The sequence below is a fragment of the Thunnus thynnus genome, chromosome 10 (assembly GCF_963924715.1).
Source record: "Thunnus thynnus chromosome 10, fThuThy2.1, whole genome shotgun sequence".
Classification (NCBI taxonomy): domain Eukaryota; kingdom Metazoa; phylum Chordata; class Actinopteri; order Scombriformes; family Scombridae; genus Thunnus; species Thunnus thynnus.
This window is the reverse complement of record NC_089526.1, coordinates 27769769-27795562: the sequence shown is the minus strand read 5'-3', so window position 1 is coordinate 27795562 and position 25794 is coordinate 27769769. Positions and strand designations below refer to the sequence as shown.

The following is a 25794-nucleotide window of genomic DNA, read 5'->3' as shown; positions in this document are numbered from 1 at the left end:
GCAAGTACAGGCTAAGAGAGCCACTAGCATGGTTGTAGACTCTTAGTCCTGTTTGAATAGATCTTTTTTAATTTTTTTTACTTGAATCTTGATTGAGCGAATGACACTGGTTGATCAGGGTTGTTGGACAAAATATTGATTTTATGCCTTGAAAAAAAAGAAACTTGCCCACTGTAGCAGGAAGATGAAGATAAATATTAGGGATTTATCTGCCCACTATCCTGTTAATTTTGAAAAAAAAATCCTACATGTCATTGTCATTGTCCATTCACAGTAAAAATATAGACCATGTTAGTGAAGAAACTACAAATAATTGGACTGTCTGCTATTTAAAGAGCAGTCAGAATTTGAACATTTTCAAGCATGAGGTATCTCAGCCCTACAAGTGGGCAGAGCCTTAATGGTACTGACCATGTCTACTTTCTCACTCATTCACTCCTCTCACCAGATTATTAGGCACTTTTGTTGGTTGAGACTTGACAAGAATGACCACAAAAGCAAGGGACAATGGTAGTGTAGAAGGTGGACACCATCTGCCTCTTCAGAGATCAGATCCAATCAGATTGGATTAGGATAGAGGATAGGGCAGTGGTAATATGAAAGGAAAAAAGAGACAAAACAAACAAACAGTAGGCATCTATGTAAATGAGAGAAAGAATGCAGAGAGTTTGAGAGAACACTATGAGCTCACCTTTATGTTGTAGAACATCAAAAATGTATCCTTAATTTTTGTGCCATGTTTCTGACTTTTTAACCATTATAAATATGAATGTATTTTCTTAAAATGTCTCTAAAGGAGACAACAACAGTAAACATGTCATATATACGACACATTGGGTAATGGGTAATGTTGAGTAAATATGAAAAAGGTCACAAGTCTTATGTTACTAGTAAATATGTTATTATTTTCAGCTTTTTTTCTATCTGTATCCATTCTGGTTATTTTTTTTTTATATCCTTTCAATCTCATATATCTATCTAGTAATTGTTGCACCAATCTGGAGACAATCACTATAATTTTGCAAATTGCCAGAAAGCACAGGTTCACCCACATTCAATCAAGATCCAAACATTGGTGCTGAAATAAAATATCTGATGACAGCTGAATGAAGCTGAATGAATTGAGAGAGTGTGATCAACCCCCTGCCACCCACCACAATACCATCAAGACCACCATTTGTTTTCTGACTCTGGCCTTTTGCTTCCAGTGCCCTGAATGTGTGGTAGCCATGTAGACGGAGCACTTCCAGGCCAAACACATTGGCTTTACAGGACTTTTGCTCATATTTCTCAAAGGCTAATTGATTTCTTATTGAGGAGCTGCCAAGCAAATCAGAAAATTGCATTCAGTAGCTGAGGTATTAGCCGTTGCAGAGTGTTTAAGATGTTTTCCGTGATCGCGCCTTGGCAGAGCTTTCTGCCCTGGAGTGGCTTGTATATAATGGACTGCCATGAAATCATAATTGCGTGTTTATGAACAAACCAGCTGGTTGAGGCAGAGGGTAATTATTTTCTCTGCGTTCTCCTTTCCGCTCACCGCACACTTGTGTCTGATAACGGCCCTGGTGGAAAATAAACGGTGGGGAGAATAGAGGAATAAAATGGAGAGGAAAGGGAATGCAGTTCCTTTCTGTTGTGTTTAGAAATCACTTTTTCCACTGCACTTCTTCTTTTTACTTCTGTGTGTGCTGCATTCTGCCATCACAAATAGTAAAGCAAGTAGCTAACTTACCCAGAGCAAAGGGAATAGTGTGGTGTGTCATTATTGCGTTGGACTCCTGAGACATTTTGCACCTTTTCTGAAGTGGTTTGACAAGCTGTCAGTCAAAGAGAGGACTTGATTTGAAAAGATGGATAACTTAAGAGTTTATAAGTTGACTGTCCATACAGTTAAAGGCTCATGATTCATTTACCTACATCACCAAGTGTAGAAAAACTCAGTTTTCAGGAGTTGAGTGGCAGCCAGTCACATCATCGTCTTAAACACTTTTCTCAGTTGATGTTTTCCAAACTGTTACTGAGCTTATGAGATTTAGACCTGCTTTTCAAGCCTAACTGTTGTTACTAATCCTTAATATTAGATAATAAATAGATGTAGACATAATAGATAATACATTTTGCTGTTGTCAGATCTGCTCCCTTTCCCATGTATGGATCTTTAAGTCTATTCCTCAGTTTTTTTCAAAATGACAAAAAATCATAAATGCAGATGAAGGTGAACCAAGTTTTTTCCTGTACATTTTCCTCATAAGCAGCCACTGAAGCCCCGCTAGGAAATTACCAGATCTACAAAATCCTGTCTGATCTCCTTTATTCCACCATTCTTTGGTTGATCCAGTCCAGTATTGCCCCATTTGCCATACCAAGCTTTTATTCACTGAAATCACCTGGAGTACCATCTTTCACAGGCTACAGTAGCTCCTCTGGTGCTCCTCACTCTTGGCACTACTGTTATTGATGTCTGTTAGCTGACTGGCAGCCAGGGAAAGGTTCCCCTGGTGTCCAGCTTGAAAAAAAGGACCCTCTGCAAAAATTGCTCAACTAGCACAGGAGTTTTATTCAGAGCTGGTATGAGCAGGTCTTCTGGCTGGAATATTCTGTCACTAAAGACGTAACTTGTCAGTGGTCCCTGTTAGTGTTGCTTGTTTGTCAAGATTTGAGCTGCTTATTTTCTCTGTTATTGTGCCTGTCAGTCAGTTTTCTGAGTTTTCCAAAGTTGACTGTTGGCAACTTCTGCATTTGTCTTTATTAGAGTGTTGTAATTTTAAATCATCAGGAGTGTTTGTAGTTGGCATATGATACTTGAAATGGCCACACACGATGTGCCACACATTTGTACTGAGCCTTGTTTATTCTATGCATTTACAACAAACTCATTCCATAGCACCGCCAATAAATGACTAAGCCCCCAACCATTTACACACCTTAGTTCAACTGGGGGGCTGTTAGTAAACAGAAAAAAATGGGACCACCCCCCTAGCCCCACTTTGGTAAGCAGCTTTTCATTGTAGATGGACATGATGAGCAGCTCTTGGTTTGAAGCATAAAGCAGCCTTTACCCTGCTCCTCCAGCCTCGAGGCTGCCACCCATGTTTGTTTGTGTGAGACAGAGATAAGAGGAGTTTGGTTTATTGCTCCAATGACAGTCAACTGTTGCTGTTCCAGAAACCGTACTGGGTAATTCAAGGCAGAGCAGGTCTAACGTGAATCAGGAAGTAGGACATTATCCTCAGGGCCAGTGAGAGCTGACCTGCTCAGGCTGGAACACAGCACAGTTATCCTGTCTCATTACCGAAGCCACTGCTCTCACATTTAGCCTCGTTAGCCACTCCGAATGAACATCCAGCATCCCAGTGGGGATTCAAGGGTTAATTGTGGCTCGTGTCAGAACTTGGACCTGGCCAGCTCAATAATGGGCTGCAGTTATTGGCTTGCCGGCTGTGTGTATGTGTGTGTATGTGTGTGATTTTGGTGCTGGTGTATGCACATGTGTGCACTGGCTGTCTTCAGGTATTGGCTTTGGTGTTGACCCAGGGCCAGCTCTGCCTCTCCATGCTGTCTGTATTGACAGACGTCAGACTCCAGGGAGCAGTCCGAGGTCTGGAGGCCTCCGTACACTGGAGACACACACCATCACTGAACAGGACGCCTAAACCTCCACACACACCTCCACACAAGCACGCACAAACATGCACATAGGTATCTTTTTCAGAGAGGTGCATGAAAACTGACTCACATGCAAGCGTCCGCCTATGCAAACACACTTAAACCCGCCCCCCTCCCATCCTCACCCACTCTATTCGTCACCATCAGCCCTTCATCATCAGTCCTTTGGGGGCATCCACCCACCTATTCATCTTTCCTTCCATCTATCTATCGACTGTGATAGATTGACCTAGGACCCCTCCGACCTCTGGAGACGCCCCATGACAGCCTTGCCTCCCATACCCTCTTCTCACCGGTCATGATCTGCCACTGTATGACTCTTCACTGCCAGCAAATACCTCTATACCATAAACGCCAACCCCCCAACCCACATTATGTATGCTTGACACAGCTACTGATACACGACATATCTGCAAGCCAATCATGTGTGACAGCAATTGGTTTGGTAGTTTTTCTTTTTTTTAATTTGAGGGGGGTGTATGGGTTCCTGTCTGATCCTAAGAATTGGGCGAGGCTTCCAACCCCCCATCACCTCCTTCGTCAGCAGCTTTGTAGATCCAAATCTTTATCTTGACATACACATAAGCACTGTGTGATGCGTATGGGCATATACTGTATACCGTACACATACTCACAGGATAAACTTGTGTCACAAGTAGGCCTACAACCAATGGTCATTTTTATTCTTTTCTTGATTAATCTTGACAAAGAGAATCTCAACACAAAGTCCAACTTACTCGTTACTAGTTTCAACCACAATTTGGAAGACTATCAGATGTGGTTTAGAGTTTCTGAAACACCAAGTTAATTGTATCTTGTGTCTTGTGTTGAGATATTTTTTTGTTAAGCAGCTGTTTTTCAAGGTCAATAATTAACCTTTGAGTTCAGTTTTTGATTAATCTTTTGGTGTGAAATGTCTAGGTAATAGTAAAAAAAAAAAAAAGAGGTAACGTCTTCAAATTGCTTGTTTTGTCCAACCAACAGTCCAAAACCCAAAGATTTAGAAGAAGTTTACTATCATGACGGACTGCGAAAACCAGCAAATATTTACATTTGAGAAGCTGGAAACATTGAATTTGGGGCATTTTTGCTTAAAAAGGGACTTCAATGATTAACTATTAAAATTGTTGCTGAACTTTTTTTCTCCCTCTACTAATTAGTTAGTTGACTAATTGTTTCAGCTCTAGTTACAATGATTTACAACAGATCAATCTTTGAATTCACATCTCAAAGTTGAACTTTAAGCAAAAGCATCACATGAATTCACTCCACCTCCCTGAGCTAGTCCACTGACGGTGGTGATTCCATTGAAATGTATTGATTTTGATCTAAACTTCTGCTGTTATAAATTATGTGACTTAACCCTTGTAGCACAGCAAAAAGTCAGAGAGGTGATCATGATTCAGTGAATCTTACTGGACTGAACCCTTCTCTGTTCATGTTAGCATCCGTGTCAGTAGAAATATTTAGATTTTGACAGTTCGGTTTTATTTCAGGCTTTTTTATTTATAAGCAGAGGCTGTACAGTACTGTACCGTGTGTCACTCCAGTCCTTGAGCTGTGTGTTCTGAACAATAAGCCTGCGAACCTGTATTTATGACTCTGCTGTTGCCTTAATGCTGCTTAAAACACTCAGCGGGCTTTTTACTTTAATGAGAGCCAGGCCGTCCTACAGCACCCTGCTGCAGTGCACTCTGGCGTGTGTTGCACACAGCGAACAGTGTGTGTCTGTGTGTGTAAAAGATATGGCTATATATGTTGATGCGTGTGTGTGTGTGTGTTGGAATGAGCGATCCAGCACGTGTGTGTGTCCTCAATGTTTATGGCTCTTATGGTGTCTGAAATGTCTGGCTGTAGTTTTTAAACGCTACTGGCTTCAACTAAATAAGATGTCTCGGTGTATGTGTGAGACTGTGTGTTTGATTGGTCCTGCGTAGGTGTAAAAGCATTGTGCATTTCTTTCTCGCTTTCTTACAATATGTTTTCTCAGAATTATCTCTTTTCCTTATCCCACTACCCACCCACCCACCCACCTACACACACACTCACACACGCACACAGGCAAACAGACACACACACACACAGCACCATCTCTGTTGACAGGGTAAATTGTATGAAAAGCTTTTAAGGCAATTAGTGGATTGAGCTAGAGCCTTTCTTCCCATTCGCACTGTTCATTAGCAGCTCCTCCAGTCTCTGATATTACCATCACTCCAAGCTGGCATCAACACCACTCACTTCTTGTGTGTGTGTTTGTGTGTGTATGTGTATTTGTGTGTGTGTGTGTGCGTGCAGATGTGTTTTTGCATGTCTGTCTGTCTGTATTTTACACATCTCCCTGCTGAAGCACAATTTCAAAGCACACAATTGTCAGAAAATAGATCCTTGCTGCCTGTTCTGACTATTTTAATCCATTTGAATAAAAGCACAAAAGAGGAATATCCAATGAGACACACAAAAAAATCATTATCGTTATGGCCATCATTGTCTTTCTTGCTTGATTATTTCTTTATTAGCCATTTATTTTTCCTGAAAAATGATCATGATGATTAACTTTTCTATCCGTCAGCCTCTGTCTTTATACATTTCCCTAGTAGAAATGAACTGAGGTTAGTTTTAAAGCTGTCCAGTGTGTGATATCATCACACCTTGTCGTGTGTTCTGTAACATATAACAGTGCCTGAGGTGACATAAAAAACACAACACCTTTAGGAGGGAACATGGATGTCTCCTCCAGGATATAAACTCGACTCAAAAACACAATATTTACATGCAATTTCTCATTTTTATCACATTTAGCCACACATGCCTTTTTTATTCAAGGTGCAAACACAAACAGTGCATTCATCCGCCTCTCAGCACTCTCTGACTCACTCAGATTGTCTGTGACTCTTAGCCCAAACCCTTGTTTTTGTTCCTTTAGAACAATCTTGTTCTTTAAATTCAAAATGGGTTTTTAATAAGTAAAATATGGGTTTCAAAAAGGACACACTGTAATGAAGCAAAGCATGCAGCACAGTCCAGCAGCACCATACAGAGTCAGGTTCACTGTTTCATCTCTTGGTATTGCCCTGCTTCCTCATGGCCACAAGGAGGCAGATAGTCTAGTTGTGATTGAGTGAGTAAATGAACGAATATCTTGCATCTGAAAATGATTTTTTTTAAAAAAAGATGTAGACAGTAGTGAACAGGTCATAGATGCAAATGACGGTGGTGTACTTTGCTGTATTTATTATCACGTGCACCGAATAAACACATGTCATGTCATTATCACAGATCTTTTCTTCACTATCTAAATTATTCTGCAGTATTTCTATGTTGGTTTTTTTTCCCTATGACTTTTCTCCCACAACTGGACTTGGAAAGCAGAGTGTCTAATGCTCTCAGGTCAGCTTGCCCTTGGGCTTTAGTCGACTTCCTTTTCTTCTCACTGATTGTGAGAGAATGAAAGACAACTTTATGGATTTTATTACATAATAAAAAGGATGTTTGAGTTTTTGTTTGAATTTTTCTTTAGATATCTCAGAGCTCATTTCTATCTGTATATTTGCTTGCTGTTTCCTCAACTGTATTTAGTTCTGTGTGTGTGTGTGTGTGTGTGTGTGCTTTTCAGAGAGAGTTAATTATGTGGAACACTAGAGCGTCACTAGCTTTGAAGAGGGGAGAACCAAGAGCCGTACATTATTGATGAGTGACACACATTGCCAACATAGTCACAAACACAAACATGCATTTATGGGCACACGCACCATTACACGCGCACAACCTCAAGTGCACAGACACATACGCAAACACACGCACACACACACACACAGTCACACACACACACGCATAAATACTGTATATATTTGGCAGTGATCCTTCCTCCAGCCCCGGAGTATTTAACAGCAGTTGCTGACATACTTACAGTACCTGCTATACATTAGGCTTCCAACATCTCTAGTCCATATGGGACTGTCATTGGCCCTGTATGCTACATTATTTAGCAGACGGAGTATTTGATCCCACAGCTAGAGCCGATCTCAGTCCATCATTAACGCTGAATTCAGCTGGAACCAGAGCATACTTTCATTACTGTATTACACACACACACACACAAATGCATGTACACACACTGTACATACACACACAGATTATGTCCTTGTTATGATCTTCTATGTAAGTGTCCTTAAATTAATCATAGCATATTTATTTTCTCAGTCTAACTGTGCTGGTTTAGTTATGGCAACAAAACATATTTTCTTTTCACATATTCAAACCAGTTCTGTTGTTCATGATGTGTCACTCATGCTGGTTCCTCTGCAGAGTGAACAGCTAAGATTGTTGAGAGTTAAAGGTATAGTATCACTACCTCTGCTGGTGATTTAGTTTGAAAATTCTAAAAATATTTCCTTGTAAGAAATACAAAAATAGCAGCATGAGGAAAACATAAAGATATTTTGAAACCCATATTCAAACACTTTGAAATGCGATGATATAGTTGGGAGATGTTTACAAAAAAGCAGAAGTGAAATACTTCACATAGTCAGTTTATTGTCTCTGTGTCCATGTCTGAGTGAAACCTATTTTCTATCAGCGTACTTGATCTTTCTTTGGAAATGGGGGGAGTTGTTTGTTCTGAAAGTTTTTTTTTCCCCCCATTGTAAAATCCCATCATGAGGCGCCCTGATAGCCGAATGGTTACTGCATAAACCACATAACCGCAACGTCCCTGGTTTTATTCCATCCAGGAACCCTTGTTGCATGTCATACCCATCTCTCTCCCCATGTTTCCTGTCTGCCTCTTCACTGCCCACTATCTAGTAAAGGGATAAATGCCAAAAAAACCCCAACAAATCTTAAATAGAAAAAAAAATCCCATCTGAAATCACTCTTCTGAGCATTTTAGCGTTTTTAAGCTCATTGTTTTGTTTTTTTCAACCCAAAACTTTACTGTTTTGGTTCATGCTCATGCTTCCTCTCAACCTCGTTTCCAGCAGCAGCAGCAGGCAGCTGTTTTTTGAGAAAAACCTTGGATAAACCTATTTTGCTTGACTTGCCCAACATCGAGTTTCACGCCCATTCAAGCCTTGGAAGTGCTCCAACAGCAAGTCACCTAACAAATGGGACTTTACTTCAGGAACCTGCATGCCCAAAATACCTCCTCCCACTTAGCTACCACATTGATGAAAAGTTCAGGTTTTCCAAAAAAATGCTGTTGTGATAGTGTCTCTTGTTATAATGTAGTTTCACAAATGTTAAGAAGCATCTTAAAACAGCAAACGTTTATGCTGAATTAAAGAGATCACTCTCCTAGTATCATCAATGTCTCTTTATACAAGAATACACTCAAAGGTCTTCACTGGAAGTGAAATGAATTCTGAAGCACTTAACAATCACTCTTTCTCATAGTGGTTTCCTAGACTGGTGTAGCTTTCCACTCCGGTTCAATAGCTGCTCGTCCAGTCAGTGCAAACAGGGGACACATAGTTTTTTATAGAGGCATATTATGGTTTTATAGGGGTCAAGGGTCAAGCACGTATACTCTAGGCTCTGCCTGCAGATCGATACAGTATAGCACAGCCCAAGGAACACAGATATTGATTAATGAATATGCGTAAATCTCATGTCACACTACATCTCTCTCTCTCTAACACACATGTGTGAGCATATAAAAATAATCACACATATGTATCTAGATGCTTGCAGACACACAAGGATACATTTTATTTTCACATGCAGAGAATGAAACAAACCCAGCAGCTACAGTACGTACTGTAGCAGAGGTGCTGTTGGCAGCGATACATGTATGCGTCTTTGTGGTTACGGACCATTTCCCAATTCATGTACAGACAGTTAGAGACTCAAGGGATCAAACTGATGTTATTGACCTTTTTGCTCCACTAGCCAAAGATCACTTTACATCAACCCTCACCCTCTTCAGCACCAACCTTTGGCTTGTTCTGTAATTCGAACTGAAAGAAACTTACTTTAGGCCTTCAAATCCCTCCCAAAGCAAGAACACTTCACTATGAGTTTTATTAGTTAGCACATTAGCTTATTTCTCTGACAAATCAGCTACAGCTGGTAATAAGATCATCCCTCTGTTATGTAATGCAATGATGGAACGCCAATGCAAAACACAAACAGAAGATGATTTAAAGGTGCTCCCTGTCCCATCTTTAAACATCATTATACCATTAATAGTGATACCCTGGTGCAATTACTGTAAACAAATGAGGCCATGCACGAGATGATTGGTAGTCTGTATCTGGCTTCATCTTTCAGAGAAACACATAACAGTGGCTCATGCTAACATTTATTTTTCCACAGGGGAGAAAGTTGAGACACCAGCTAGGCCATTTTCAGTTACCAGCGTTATTGTCAGTATTTTTTTTCCCCCCAAAATGGAAACTAGAGATGTAGTGGAAGGTAAGACTTCACCATCACTGGTTCATTCATCAGCTGAAATGACTAGTAACATCCAATCATTTTCATACACTGCCTGCTGATATGTTAATGCTGTTTCCCGCTGCAGCACTCAACCTCCATCTTAAGCGTTTGGTATTGTTGATTTTCCTAAGATCTAATGTATATGTGTTTGATAACAGGAGGGCGGGTTAACTCTCCTTGCAGAGCCCTAATTGCTTCTTGGAACCTTTGAGAGCTCTTTCAAATAACAAAGCCTTTTTTCTGCCATATCTAACTACAGTATATTACCATTTGCTAGTTGTAATTGGTCAGTAACTTGCCATGTCTGTGATTGAACTTACAAAGACCACATTGCTTTATAAATACTGTTGCTTTTTGTTAAGTTGAGGATAGAGATATTGGAATTTTCTTTTTTATGTTCATTCAAACCTTTATTTAAGCCTCGGAAATCATTGAGTTTTCCCTCATTTGCAATGATGTTGAGATACAGAGTTAAAAAGAAAATACACAGAGTTAAATGTGTCAGAAGAGGACAATACTCAGTGAAAACAATTGCACACTGAGGTGAAGTGGTTTGAGATCATAGTCTTGAATTGTCCAGGGTTAGCAAGAGTTATTTTGCTACTTTAAGCTTCTGCAACTGTCACAAATTCTAAGCTAAAGCTAAACAGCATCCTCTTCCTGTTCAAAGCAGTCACTCTAAAGAAATCCAGCAGGTCTCCTGTACAAATATCTCCAATATAATGTGGTAATGATTCACTGATATTAAAATACAAGACAAAGTTTCACATCACAAGGGGTCAAAAGTAAAGCAAAAGACTTAATGCTGAAGTAAATTCCTTATATGGCTGACACAGATAACAGCAGGGGATAAAGAAAACTCACTATCCTTTAATACTTTACCCTCAGCTGTAGCCTTTGCTTCATAGCAAGGACAAAATCCCTCTCCTCCTGTCTACCTTTCTACTCTCTATCAACGTGATGACATTGTGTGTGTGTGTGTGTGTGTGTGTGTGTGTGGGTGTGTGTGTGTGTGTGCGTATTACACAACTATACAGCTCCTCTTGACTTATTGAAAAAGGAGACTTGACTTCTGAGGGCCCTGTGGTGCGTCTGAAGTCTTCTTAGCTGCTGACCTCCTCACAAAGCTGCTCTGTGGATGAGACGCCTTTGGATTCATTCTCTCTCTCTATCTCTCTCTATCTCTCTCTTTCTCTGTCTGTCTGTATCTTTGTCTTTCTCTCTCTCTCTCTCTCTCTCTCTCTCTCTGTTTCTCTCTTTACCCCTTTGTTTCAAAACAAGACTGAAGCCGAGCATTGTGGAGGATATTTAATGCCCCTCGCTCTCAGTCTTTGTCTTTTGCTCTTTTTATCGCCTGCCTATCGCTCACTCGCTCGCGCTGTCACCGATCTCACTAAACCGGGGTGACATGACCAGTCCTGGGTTGCTATGGTAACAGTCCCACTGGTATGGCGACAGTGGCGATGGCAGCGTTCAACGGGTCTGCGTGTGTGCTTGCAAGTGTGTATCTCTGCGTCTCTGTTCTCAGGGGTGCGAGTTGCCAAGTGGCGACGGGATGTGTAGTCATGGGTGTTCATATGTCTGCGAATGTGTGTTAAGGTGTGTGTGTGTGTGTGTGTGTGTGTGTGTGTGTGTGTGTATATGTGCAGGCGTGTGGCGTTGTGGCCTCCTGCAGATGTTCTCTGGCCCCAGTGCCTCCTGCCAGCTGCTCCGCCCCCAGAACACACACACACACACACACACGCTCACACACACACACACACACATACACTCCTCTTAATTAAGAGCCCTGTGCCATGGTGGGCGACTCAATGGGGGCACGGTGGCACACACATCACATACACACACCGGCACTGCTCAACAGTGTGTCTATTAGCTGTTTTTTGTGGTTGTATGTGTGTGTGTGTGTGTTGGGGGGGGGGGGGGCTGATCCACTGGTTTTGCCCTTGGAGCCCTGTGGTAGTGATAGTGGTGGTGCTGATCGGTAAACAAGGAGCTAATCAGGCCTGTGTCTAATCCACACACACACACATACACACACACACACTTGCTCTCAACCAGACACCACAGGCAGGGCAACTGACACTAGCAGAATCTCTCCCGCTGTACGGCGGGTGTGGAGAGGAGGAGTAGGAAGAGGAAGGGGAAGTAGCCAGGAGACTGGCTGGAGATGGGGGCAAGAGGAAGGAGGCAGGAGGTGAAGGTGGAGAGAGAAGGTGGAGGTGTAACTGCCAAAGTTAGATGGGGGAGGAAGTGGGAATTTTTAGAAAGTTCAAGAGGTTGGTTCCGTGAGTAAGGAGGACAAGGAGGAGTGGAGAGGCAACAACCAACAAGAACGAGCTGGAAATCATCCAAGTATTTTGGCAAATTAGGGTTCAGACCAAGTGGCATCTCTGGGGCTGAAAAATGAAGCCAACGCGCAAGTGCCAAAAACTGCAGTTCCTTGAATGGCCACTTGAGGCTAGCTGCAAAAGTTCATGGAAGTTAATTGTAATATTTTGGTGTCTTATAGTCTTTATACCAGTGTTGTCATTTAGAGGCTGACTTTGCAGCAGGAATATTGGTCAGCATTTGGCAGGTATGTCAATGTTTATGTCAAGCCTGAGAGAATAACTAATGTCCCATCATTGAGCCTCTCACTCAGCGGCGAAGCAGTGATCAGCTTGACTCTGCAGTGGGTGTGACATGATTGCGTTACTGCGGTAATGTGGTAACCGCGGCAACTCTAGATAGACTGACAAAAAAATGATAACTTTCCAGCCTTGTATTAGAACTCATTACGTGTTAGAACTGTCCAGTGTTTGGTGTCTGGTCAGCCTGGATTGTATTTGATCATCTCAGTGGTTTGTGAGCGCCAATCATCTTGTTTTGAAACCACACAGACAGTACATACTGTAGGTGCATATCTCATAAACAACACACATACTGTACTGACATAAAGTAATTCAAATTCATTGTGCTCTCACTTCCCATCAAGTAGTTTTCTCTATAAACAATTGACAATATTCCCAAATTGTTTTTTTTTAAATTTCAATAATGAAAATACTTTTAAGTCCTGCACATTATCTCCAACACATCATTGCTCTGTAAAATACTGAAAAAACATAGGACAACGCCATTATAACAACCAACTGAACTTTAGGAAGAACAATACATTTGTTTAATAAATACTGGTTCAACAAATAGTCTCTACAGATGTTCTAAATTTTTGTTTCAAAAATATAAGTTCAACACTATATCCTTGACATGTCATACCTGCAGGAAATGCATGTTACAACAGCACAGAAACAGGCTGAGAGGTAGGAAAGACACACACAACTATTTGAATGAAATAAATGAAAAATAAAATAAGATGTTAAAGAAATTAGAGAGGTGATAATCATGAACAATACAACTTCTTAGACTAAATAAGTGAATTGTGCAAATATTTGTGCAAAAGAAGTCCAATACTGTGACTCTGGCAGCCATGATGTGTGAACTGTATATAGTATAAGTGCACTGCTGTAAGTAATAATACACATGATAATATAGTTAAGTATGTTATATATGCATGTGCAGTGTATGTAATATACATACACTATACAGTAATAATACAATGCTATGAAGAATGTAATAATAGAAATGAAAGAGAAATGATACAGCTTATAATATAACAATGATAATCTATACAGGGTGTCTTGCAGGTCTTGAAAAGCCTTAAAAAGCATTGAAATTGATTAATTACTAACTTAAAGAGTCTATCATTTAATTTACAAAATTGTAAATATTTTCCCATCACGACTAAAAGTGGGATTGTTGCGACAGCGGATTATGTGCGAAGGAGGCTGTTCAATCCTCTTTATGTGTTCAATAACTTGTGGATGTTTTTCTGATGTTAATCAACTGATGAAAACTCAACTAATTCTACATTTGTATAAAGTTTCTTGAGCATTTCAAAAGGTTGTGTTAACATGCAGATAGCAAGTTTGAATTATATTAAATGTTCTCAAAATGCTTATCCTCCTGTATGTTCTTCTACATTCTGCCCTCAGTCCCTGTTCATCTTGACTCAGCTTTAATGTTTGTCTTAGTCTCATGTAGATTTACTATCACTTAGTCCTGCTGCTCATCATGTTCCTTATTATCTCCTTCTTTCTCTGTTTTTCCCTCTGGTCTCTTTTTAACCTCATCCATCCCTTTAATTTCTCTTCTCTCTCTCCATCACTGTCTCGCTCTCTCTCTCTCTCTCCCCCTCCCTCCCTCTGCTCTGTCATCACCTCTCCTCTTCTTCCTAACACACCCGGACAAGACAGAACACAGCGGATAGTTAATAATTCTCTAATTTCCGCTCTTCACGGCATGTAGAAGGTGTCGCAGATAACCTGATTTATCAGACGGCTATTAGAATGTGAATCAGGGGTATTAAAACAATGGACATTAATGTGCACATTGTTTAAACAACGCCACGGGACTAATGGATTTCAAAATGAATTTGTCAACACCGTTCTCCGTGAATATAATTAGTCAGATGAGAGCAAAGCAGTGGAGGAGACCCGAGGACTTAGGAAGTAGTTTAGTTGGAGGAAGAGGAAGTTATACATAAAGACACTTCCAGCAGGGAGCTATGAGGAATTTAATAGATGGAGAAATACACTCTGGGTTCCACAACTATGATGTGTGTCGAGTAATGTTGATGGAGATGAATGGGATTACAAGTGACTATGTCAAATAGAGAGAGAAAATCACCTCCTTTTTCCCCAAGGGTCCTCCGTTTTATGAAAAATAAACAACTTATTAGACATGCTGAATAATGCCAACACCGGAGCCGTGCCATTAAGTTCTGGAGCTGACACCTTTATATTGTTTCCAGTTCCTTAATTTTTCAAGATTTTTAACATCACAGCGAATGAATGTGTACAAGCAGCATCTGGAGAGTTGATAATACTTTTCAAAAAGAGTCAGTATATTTATCTGTGGCACTTATACACAGTGTTGTAGAAAGGAAAGTGATCATTACTGTACAAAGCTTTGTTTTCATCCCTGTTAGTTTGTTGCATTTTCTATCTGCAGGAAATCTAAGGCTTGTGATATTCTTTATTTTTTCTTATTGTCAACAAATCCCCACGAAAAGACTAAAACCAATAGTGAATTGATCCTGTAATAAGTGTTGTCTGCAGCCAAAGCCTGCGTACTGTGTAGCTGATGCCTCTGTGCCATGGAGCTCCATTGTATTAAAAACACATCAATGAGCTACACCATTGCACTGGATGACAGTTTCCTTCATCACTATGAGCACGAGTACTGTAGTAGAGTCAGTCAGCATATTAATCTGCAACTGAAAATAGTTTCCAACATGTTCACTGTTTACTCTTGTTGGAGTAATGTTTGCTTAAAAACTACTATTCAGCAGTTTTAGAACTTTAGACTGAGCTTTTTTTCCTTCTAAAATTAAACTATATATGTATTGTTAAAGATTTATTGTCTTTAGATGGAATGATGGGCTTGAAGCTGAGAGCAACAGACAGGATATTTGTCGACAACAAAAATATATGAAATTTGGGGAGGTGGGACATGAGTCAGGGAATACTGGATTAGATTATGATGATTTAGTAATTAGACAGTAACTGTTTCCCAGCAATAATCAGAGGGTTGCTTCATCTAACTTATGGAAACAATTATTTTCCTTATCAACCGCCACCCTAATACAGTAGAGTTGAATTGAAATTTAACAGCAACATCCCTTTGCAGAAACAGTGTGCCACTTACTCAGACCTGGCTGGGACTTTTTCTTCTTGAAAACTATTCACAGTGAGCTCTGTAGATTATCCAGTGTAGCTATTACGTTGATTTTTTAAGTGTATTTTTTTATTCTTCCAGCTCCACAGACAAAATAATATTAATCTTCATTCTATTAGGGGAGACTGAGTCCTTAAAACATGCAACTAAAACTGAAACCATTAGAGGTATGTGAGAAAATATTGTTGTTGTTGTAATTTGGGTGTACTAACCCTTTAAACTATAGCAATTAAATTTCAACAAGTTTCAACAGTGCACACTTCTAATGCTGAACTACTTTTGAAATGAGTAATATTAACACTTAGCACACAGCTAAATGTCTGCGCTCCAGTCTCTACTGATTCAGGATGGATGACGTCTAGATTTGACAGGTCACTTTTTTTTCGCCACACTGGCTTCCTGGCTTAAGTCATGATTCAGTAATTCGTCTCGGTGTTGCCAGAACAGCCAACGTTACAGATGAGCGTTTTGTTTCACTTTCTTGCTTTTCTGGCCTGATGCCACTCACCATGAATCACTATCTGTGTACGTAGGCGTGTGGTACTGTGTAGGAATAGATACAATTACATCTCAAGTTATGCAAACCTAATGATTGACAGGAAGAATTTTCGTTTTCTGGCAAAAGTTTATTGATGAATTTTGATTTAAATGTTGACTCTTGTAAGTTTAAATGATTGTGACAGCTCAAAGCGCACTGAAACCCACACCATGGGAAAAACAAAGACATTTCTCTAAAGTGGACATCTCCATTGAAGGAAGCGATTCAGACCTGCAATACACATAAGTCCCAACTCTCTCTCTCTCTCACACACACACACACACACACACACACACACAAGCTTCCTCTGCCACCTCCAGCTCCACGTCTGGGTCCACCGCAGGAGGAGAGCTGGCCGCTGGGCAGATAGGGCAGCGGGGTATGGTGGGGGTGGGGGTGGGTGAATGGGTGTCGCTTGAATACTAATGTCTCACTTTAGAAGTCAATCTCTTCTCCATCCCTGCATCCCCTCTCTTCTGTCCCTTTCTCTCCCTGCATCTTTTTCTCACCATCGTTTCCCTTCAGTCTTCTCTCAACCGCCTTCTTTCATTTCTGTCAAGTCTTTTTTTTTCCCACCTCCCTTCCCTCCCCTCCCTCCCCTCTCTTCCTCCAGCTTGTCTCCCCTGCCTTCTCACTCCTGTCCTCCCCTGATTTTCTCCCTGTTCCAGACTCTCCATCACCCACGTTCCCTCTATCACTCATCAAAACTCTGTCTTCCCCACAAGATCTCTCTCTTTGCCATTCACTTCTTAATCCCGCATGCATACACACACACACACACACACGTACATACACACACATCCCTGACAAAGCCAGCTAATTACAGGCAAGTGTCCACTCCAGCCCTTCTTAAACACCGAGCTGATTAATGAGATGAGACGGAGGTGCAGGGCCAGGAAGTCTCACCCTCTGCGGGTGGTGATACACACTCCTGTCTTTCTGCAGCTCTCTCTCACACTGATACACACCTTTCCTTTCCTTTTTCACACTTGCAAACGCAAAATATCAGCCATGTGCAGCTTCATTACAGGAATATCGGTATCAGTGTTTTATGGCTCACCTCCTCTGTGCGTCTTAGCCTCTCCTTTATTCCATCTTTCAACAGCAGAGGCAGCCCTTTGACTTTTGCTGTTTTTTTTGTACAGTAAGAGCTAAGCTACGCAGCGAGAGCCAGCCAGTAGGGTGGAGGATAGGTGGGGGGGGGGGTGCCAGGTGTAGTTGGGGCCTCCTCTGAAGTGATGTCGGCTCATTTTCTCAGCGGCAGCTCAGGCACGACTCACCGTCGGCTCAAAATGGCCTCCGACACATCTCTGTGTCTGATTTGTGTGTGTGTTTGACCCTGAGGACCGGCATGAATGCTGCGGGAGCAAGGAGATAGAGTGCAGCTGCTGCCGCTGAATGCTGACACACATGCAGAGCAGCAACACACACTCACACAATCACAATCTAGACTGGGTCAGCCAGGTTCAAAGCATTTGTATTCATGGAAGGTTTTGCATTGGCTCCACCACCTACAGTGTTCCATCTAACTGTGGGACGTGGCTTTCTACTTTCACACTCAGAAGACCTTGGACTGTGTTGGAGTGTGTTTATGGCTGTATTTATGGCAGTATGGTGCTACCTGAGTGAATGCACCTGACTGAATGCATTTTTCCACTCCGATCATCCTTGTAAATATTTGAAGGTGCAGCGCTTTGATGCTCAAACTGACCCTTATGACACACCAGCTTAGAGCATACAGTACATGCTCTCATGCCTTGCACATGTCAATCCAGATCTAAATCTCTCACACACGCACACACACACACCATACGCATGCACACACATTCTGACGAGCTGTTGAGATTTTTCTTTAGTCGGCAGAGATATACATTACTGTACATGTCTATTATCAGGGTGATTACCACGACACCACATCCCATCATTGTTACTCGTACTTGACATGACACACACTCGGTCTGAAGGGGGTTTGGGTGCACATTTGCCCCTACCGTTCATGTGTGTATTGCATCTTGTGCATGTGGCGTTTATTCCTGAGGATGTGCGCAACCAAAGCTCCAAATAGAAGCAGGATATGCCAGCAGCCATCATGCACACGAACGTGTAGTTAAAAGCAAGTATATCTCCGGCTTTAGGCGTCTTTCTGATAATTGAGTTGAAACAAAGATGAACTCTTAAAAAAAGCAGGCTGCTTTGCCCCGTGCAGAAATCCACTGATTTTAGAACTCCATTCATTTATTAAGGGGAGACACTAAGACTAGAAAAGTCCAAGACATTTAGTTCTATATTCAGGTTTAAAACTTTGGCTTTAAACGCTTGAAAAGTTTCCCCAATTGGTGTGTTTATTGGACCTAACTTTTGTGAACTTACCCTTTATAAAATAATGTAGAATAAAGTTATTAGTCACACTCTGTCACAGACATCTATTAGCAAAATTTGATTGATTGATAAGTACTTTTAATGAAAAAACACATGCCTGGAGTATATTGGTGGTGCAGGAATAAAGTTCCCATCCTCTGTGGAATAGAGCCAGACTTTGACTGCCAGACCGGCAGCAGTTTCTCCAGCTTGGTCGTGCATACCAACAAACACAATTGGCCTTGTAGGCAGGTGTGGAGTTAGCAGGTTTGTTGATTTGTTTCGGGGATACTGTAAACCTCTGTCTGTTCCGCTCTCCCGCTGAAGCTTATTTCTAGCCGGTGAAAACATAAGCTCTTGACACCACGTCATACATGCATGTCTACACACTCAGACCCACAGCAGAGCAGTCCCTAATTGGGAAAAAACAGGGTAAAAAAAAACAAAGAAATAAAAAACAGAATTTTAAAATAATGTTTGTAAAGTAAACAACAAAACCAACCAAAGCAAGAACATACATGTAATTGTCTATAAAAGATATACAGTAACTTACAGTAAGTTTAAAACCTCGTCGCGTAGGAGGAAGTGTGTCTGCGGCAATGAAAATACGAAGTGGTGGACGAGGAGAGGATAAAGCATCAGTGTTTATGCAGAGGACGAAACAGACTGACCTGGTGTGGCATGGCACAGCATGGCACGGCATGGCAAGCTCCAATGAGGCTTCACCCACCCAGGGCTCCATCCTGCCTGAGCTCAACACAATCAGGCCTCAACGGTGAAACTGACTGCAGGTTACCATGACAACCCGGAGGCACTGCCTGCATGGGACAAAGGCTGGCAGGTCCCGTGTGTGTGTGTGTGTGATTGAGAGAGAGCGAGTGAGTGATGTGTGGCAGAGCAGGCGTGGCCCTCCCGGGGCCCTCATTCGTTTGTCTCTCGCTGAGACCACAGGAGCCCTGATGCAGCAGAGATGGAGGAGGAGGAGGAGGAGGGGGAGGAGGTGGTGGTGGTTGGGGTGAGGAGAAGGAGAGGAGCGGGGAGGGGGCAAGTGAAAGAAAAGGCAACTGATGTGGAAAGAGCGGAGGATAAAAACATGCAGGAAAAACTGACGAGTGAGGGAAAGAATGAGAAATGAAAAGAGCGACAGAAAAAAATCTAAATTTTGGGGACTGCAGATTATTCTGTTCCATTTGTTCATTCATTTATCCATCAGTCATGTGCAGTACATCACACACCAGAGCCTGGATCTTGACAAAACACACTACTGCTCTGGCAAATTAATTACCCCAATTAGGAGGGCACTCAAAATCCAAAGTTTTAATAAGCTGTCTACCACACTGTAAGTTCAAATGACTTTCATGACTATGCAGCCCCACAGAAAAAAATTGAAACAAGAAGTACACCCTTTTACTGCACCCAGACCATTAAAAGTGGGGAATTGATTGTTTAAACCTCTTCATGACAAGTATTGAATGTCTCATGGTTCCTCCCTCCCTAAATGTGATGGCAATTTAATACGTCGGCATCATGTCGGAATAAGAGCCCAAGAACATCTACGTAAAAGTTATGACGGCAATCTCACTAGGTCGGACATTCTCATATTCCTGTAACACTTAAAAACACTTTATTAACCATGAAACACTGTGAAGAAAGATAGAGAAAAAACACAGTAATAATCAGACCAGCTTTCTCCCTGGTATGTTTTCAGTTTTCATTCATGCCAACTGTATTTATGATTAAATGTATATCCTTAGAAAATGCTTGTGAGGAAACATGAATTAAATGAGTCCCAACTTAAAGAGCAACTGAGCTGCCCTCTCTGGTTGAAAGTCTGTTTCCCCTGTGACCACACTGATGGATGTGGTTCAGGTTCATGAGAGAAAAAAAAGTTTTAATACCCATCAATGATGCAGCCAATGCAAGAACAGAAAGCACTCTTCTTCCTTCATATCACTTTCCAACTCACCTCTGCTCTCTCTCTTTCTCTCTCTCTGTGTTTCTCTATCTCTCGCTCTCTCTGCTGTCTGCTCTCTCTTGCGCATCAGACGCCAAATACAACGAGAACTGGCTCTTCCTGTAAATGTCCCATCATGTCTGAATAAAGCCATACAGAATATTTGAATGTCAAAAAGCCATTACTTTAACACTTTGATAAAGCCAGTAATGTCGTGTATTCCATGTCTATGTAGTTTTATTTTTTTACTAAAATATATGTTTTTCTTTTCTTTCTTTTTTTCAGGTATAGATCACACAAACAAGGACCTGAAGAAAAACTTTGTGAGTAAACTTAAAATGGCAAATCTCATTAAAGCTGGGATGTGAAATATCATCTCCCCAGTTATCTCGATCTCAGTTACAGTTAAGAAGCTTTGTTGTAATTCAACGTAATTTCTAATTCCATTGTCTTCATACAAGAGTATATTCTGCCGTCAGGGCTGTCTGAGTGAACAAATTTTCATTAGACAGAAATCTGTGTATTGACTTTCTCTTAAACCTCTCTATTACTTAAAACCTAAGACAATTAAACTTACATTCGGTGATAAAGCTGTTTCATCCTGTCAGGCTGGTGTCACGCTGGCTAGCTATAAAGCATATGTGGAGTGGCAGTGTTGTTTGCTGCTGCCTTGTCATTTATAATCCTATAGGCAGTTTGAAGCAGGCAGGCCAACTTGTACTTTGTCAGAGCAGATTGTCTGGCATGGATAAGCCTGGCTGGAGAGAGAGAGAGAGAGTGAGAGATACATAATTGCTCTTGTACATTTTGCTGCCAAGACATCCTCCTCCCGTCATGCCTATATACACTGGCAAACAAGTCATTCAAACATGTTCTCATTTATGAGGCACACACATAAACCACACACTCGCACAGATACAGTCACAATCGTCTCCTCAGTGACAGTGATTGCCGTCAGTCAGAGGAAATATGTTGACAGACTAATTCAAGTGGCAATATCGAGAGTTTTTCATGGGATTCATTCATTTCCTGTCGTGTCATTGTTATGTGTAATGTTGAGAGTTACATTGTCTTACACTGTGCTTCATTTGTTTTCTGTCTGTCATACAGGAGGCCCTCGCCAGTTTTGACCTGTGTGCTTCACATGGTCTGTCTCATGATCCCATGCCTGTCAGAGATGAGGACAACAGGTAATGACTGTTATTTGTTTGTTTTCTTGGTAGACTCAATCAACTGACTTTTCGCTAAAGCCCTCCCTTGAACAGTGACCATTCATACTGTATCTTAGCAACCATAACTAGGCACAGCAGGTTTGTCAATCTTTGGATTTCTACACATGCCAAAGCAACGTGCATGGGACTGTAGTGAGAGTGATACTAGGCCTTTCAAAGAGTTTGGAGTGTCGTTAGTTAGTTAGTTACCCTTTTTACACCAAAATTAGCGTATATATGCAGGTTTTTAAATGCGGGTAAACCTGCTAAAATAGGTAATTGACTCCTTTCTCATTTCCAGTAGCCGAGTTTGCCTTTCTGTTTTTTTTTTCAGATGTGTCATGTTGAACGTCAGTTGCTTCTAGCTCCTAGTTAGCATGGCTAGCATCATAAGCCTAGCTGGGCCGTGCTATGTACGGTAGCCCATAGATAGTTAGTGGGTTTTTTGTCCAGTGTGAAAGGGGTTTTATTGTCCACATTGTGGAAAACTGTCTTTGGCTTCATCACATATTTTTAAAAGCAACACAGAGCAATGATGAGAACTAACAGCAAGGACACAACATGATTTAAAATACATAGATACGGTAAAAATAAAAAAATGAATAAGGAATGGATTAAACAGTGTGTTTATCTGCTCTAACATAAATTACTAACGTTAGCATGCCTGGCTAGCAAGCTTTCTACCCACAGTAGTAAACGAATTGTTACTTCTGAGGCCAAGATGCATTAGTTACCTACATCTTGTGAGGTTACATTAGTAAAAAAAAAACCTTTTCATAATAGCATGTCCACTGTGTAGTATTTCTTCACGTGTGGAAGCTGGGTCACTATATATATAAGTGTTAGTGGAAATAGCGTCATGTTCACTGAACACATTCATTAGTCCTTATCTTAAAAGCCTTTCCTCTTGTAATGTTAAAAGTCAAATGCTGTTTGGAAGTACAAGAAAATTAAGCTGAAATCGAACCTGTCGCTTGTCCAAGTATGTAAGCTAAGCAACCAAACATGGTTGTATTAGAATGAAAAAAAGAAGTGAAGAAGTGAGCTGCAGACAGCGTTTTCAACCAATTCATGAAGTAAATGCTAGCGTAATTAGCTAGCTACAGCTGATAAAATCTGCCAGATAGTCATTTTAACAGGCAACAATGGGAAGCATGCTTTTGTCTACCTCTGTCTGAAATCATTGTCCATTGTTTAAAAAATTACTATGAAGTTAAGTGCTGAATCTGCCACCTTTATTAATGACAACTGAATATGTGTTGTGTGAGAACGGAGAGTCTGACAGGTGTAGCAACAGTAATTAAGGAGGCTAGGGCTCGGCAAACTGGCAATACGCCCACGGAAGGATATTGCCCTCACAATGTAATATCACAATACAATGTCATGGTAAAAAAAATAGAATATTAGGAGATTTTGAAAATGTACCATATATACAGTAATATATGTCAGGTGTCAAGCTAATAAATATTATGTGTGTTTTCAGTGTTGTGTATGAACAGGAAATTAGCATGGTTTTCTTGGTTTGAGTTGCAGTTTCCTGCAGCTTGGTGTTTGTCTTTAATATTCTGTGCCAATCTTAAGATCAGTAAGTACATAATTGTCTGTCCTGGCTTATTCTGGGATGTGCTCAAGTAAACACAACCAAAAAAAGAAAACTCATCCCTTCATATTTACTCTCAGTATGTGGCTAACATCCTATTCCACCTGTGTTTCAGTCACGGTACCCGGTGTGCAGGAGAAGTTGCCATGGAGGCCAACAACTCCTACTGCGGTGTGGGCATCGCCTTCAATGCCAGGATCGGAGGTGAGGAAAACAATACAGCCTTATAGAGAAGGTAGGAGGCAGTGCATAGTGGGTGTACTGTGGTGGCCAGGATTATGACATGGCATGAGAAAGAAGCCTCTCCAGAAACACTTGTTTTTGTCCAGTAATATTTTCTTATAAACTAGGCAGCATTGTATGAAAATGCAACGAAAAAGCAGAAAAATCACGTATTTCCATGTAGTTTATTCTATGGATAAAGCAACTGTAATTCGGAGAATAAATGCCAAACATGAACAGTAAGAAGGTGTATTTCATTTGTGAGGGAGAGTTTGTTACTTCTCCCCTTTGCATCAAAGCAAATGGCTTAAATCAATAGACATAAATCATACCTGCTTAAACTTTACAGGGTCCCATTTTACCTCAGAGAACTATTGAGCAAAATTAATTTAATCAATTCAAACTCAAATTTATTGCCCCACATTCTGCAGTGATTAAAAAAAAAAACCAAAACATTTCACTCTCAGTGCAGTTATTTTTTTTATGTTGAATCATTTTTAAGTGGAAAAAATAGCATTTCATAACTTGGTGTGATATTGCAAATTATGTTAAATCAAAGGGCTGTTGTCATATTTGGTTTGGAAAGAAATGGGAATTTTATGGTCTGTTAGCTGTAAGCAGTCTTTCATTACAATTTGTTGCTGAAAATGGCCTCATCAACTGTACTTGAAACTTATAGTTCATGGAAGGTGTTAAAGCTGAATGTCTGTTAGAAAGTCCTCAAGATGGAGTTTTTATTTAAGGCAGTCAGAAATAATTTTTGAAAAAGAAAAAAAAAATACTGTGAGAGTATATAATTTATAGCTATGCACATGCAGTTATTGTGCAATTTGTGTGTTTTGCTTTGTGTTTGTGTGAATATGACAGACTACACAGTGACTGGCTGCTACTGAGCCGTGCTGACCCTATTTAACAGCTCATTTTTAGTGGGAGCTTCAGTAATGGCTTTTTTAGTGTTGGTTGTAACATTGGCGAGGGATGAATGAACCGAATACACATGATAGCCCATTTTCTGTTGTGAAATCAAAGATTTTTATAGGATACACTAAGAGTGCTATAAACCACCAGTTAATGAGGAGTACATGATGTGTTTGTAGAAGAAAATTTTCCACAGCACTCAAAGATTTGCACGTCTCGAAACCAATGCATTCACACAGCGGTGTCATCAGCATGAAACATGGATGTTGAGAAGAGGAATCCCTTGGTTGAACCCTGACATTTGAACCCTGCTCTGTGATATTTAACCCTTGACCCTTCCTCATTCGTCAGAGGCTGATGAGAAAAAAAAAAAAGGAGAAACAATTCACGAGGCAAGACCAGGAATCTCTTTTCACTGTTAGTCTTAATTTCACATTGCTGAGTCTATTTTATCTCAACTCATAAACAGAATCTGGCACACAGCAGATAAAGGGGCAAGACCCAAATGAAAGATGCATGTTGAACCACTGGGTGCTGTTGAGACCTGTGCTCACTTTCTGACAATGAGGAATGACTAAGCATAGCTTTTGCCTCTGGGTTTGCTTTTGCTTTGGAAATTTACTTTAACTTCTCAGTGCATTTATGTAGCCTTTTGAATGTTTAGATGAACATCAACAGAAAGAAGCTAAATTAATCCAGATGAATCAGCTTGAACTGATGCACAGCATTTTTTTCCCACAAATTTTGAAATATACGGTGTATTACACACAAGACAGTTAGGAAAGAGGTAAACATTTCTCACAAAATAACCACCAGACAAACGATATTTTGAACTATATAAAAATATCTGAATGTTACATCAGGGTATCTGGAGGTCTTAAAAAGTCTTTAGTTCCCTCCAAAAAGGCCTCAGAAGGTATTAAAGAAATGCAGGCCTGCCTGCATTTCTTGAATATTTTTTCTAACCTGCAGTAGACAGTAACATTAGTTATAACCATTTGTTTGTATGTGGTTGGGGGCTGTTGGGAGACATTATACATCTGTAAACTACAAGTGAGACAGGTATGACAGTGGATTGAAGGAAGTGGTTCAATCCTTTTTTGTGAGGTTTTAGTCAGTG

The 25794-nt window shown here is 40.7% G+C and overlaps 1 protein-coding gene across 1 annotated transcript in view; it reads left to right on the top strand.

Annotated features, from left to right (window-relative positions):
- LOC137191889 (neuroendocrine convertase 1-like) overlaps window positions 1-25794 on the top strand; it is a 182237-nt gene that overhangs the window by 79153 nt on the left and 77290 nt on the right. Inside the window, exons 7-9 of the mRNA XM_067602344.1 lie at window positions 21009-21046; window positions 21834-21913; window positions 23650-23738. Coding sequence (XP_067458445.1) covers window positions 21009-21046; window positions 21834-21913; window positions 23650-23738 — 207 coding nt within the window. The remainder of the gene's footprint in view (window positions 1-21008; window positions 21047-21833; window positions 21914-23649; window positions 23739-25794) is intronic.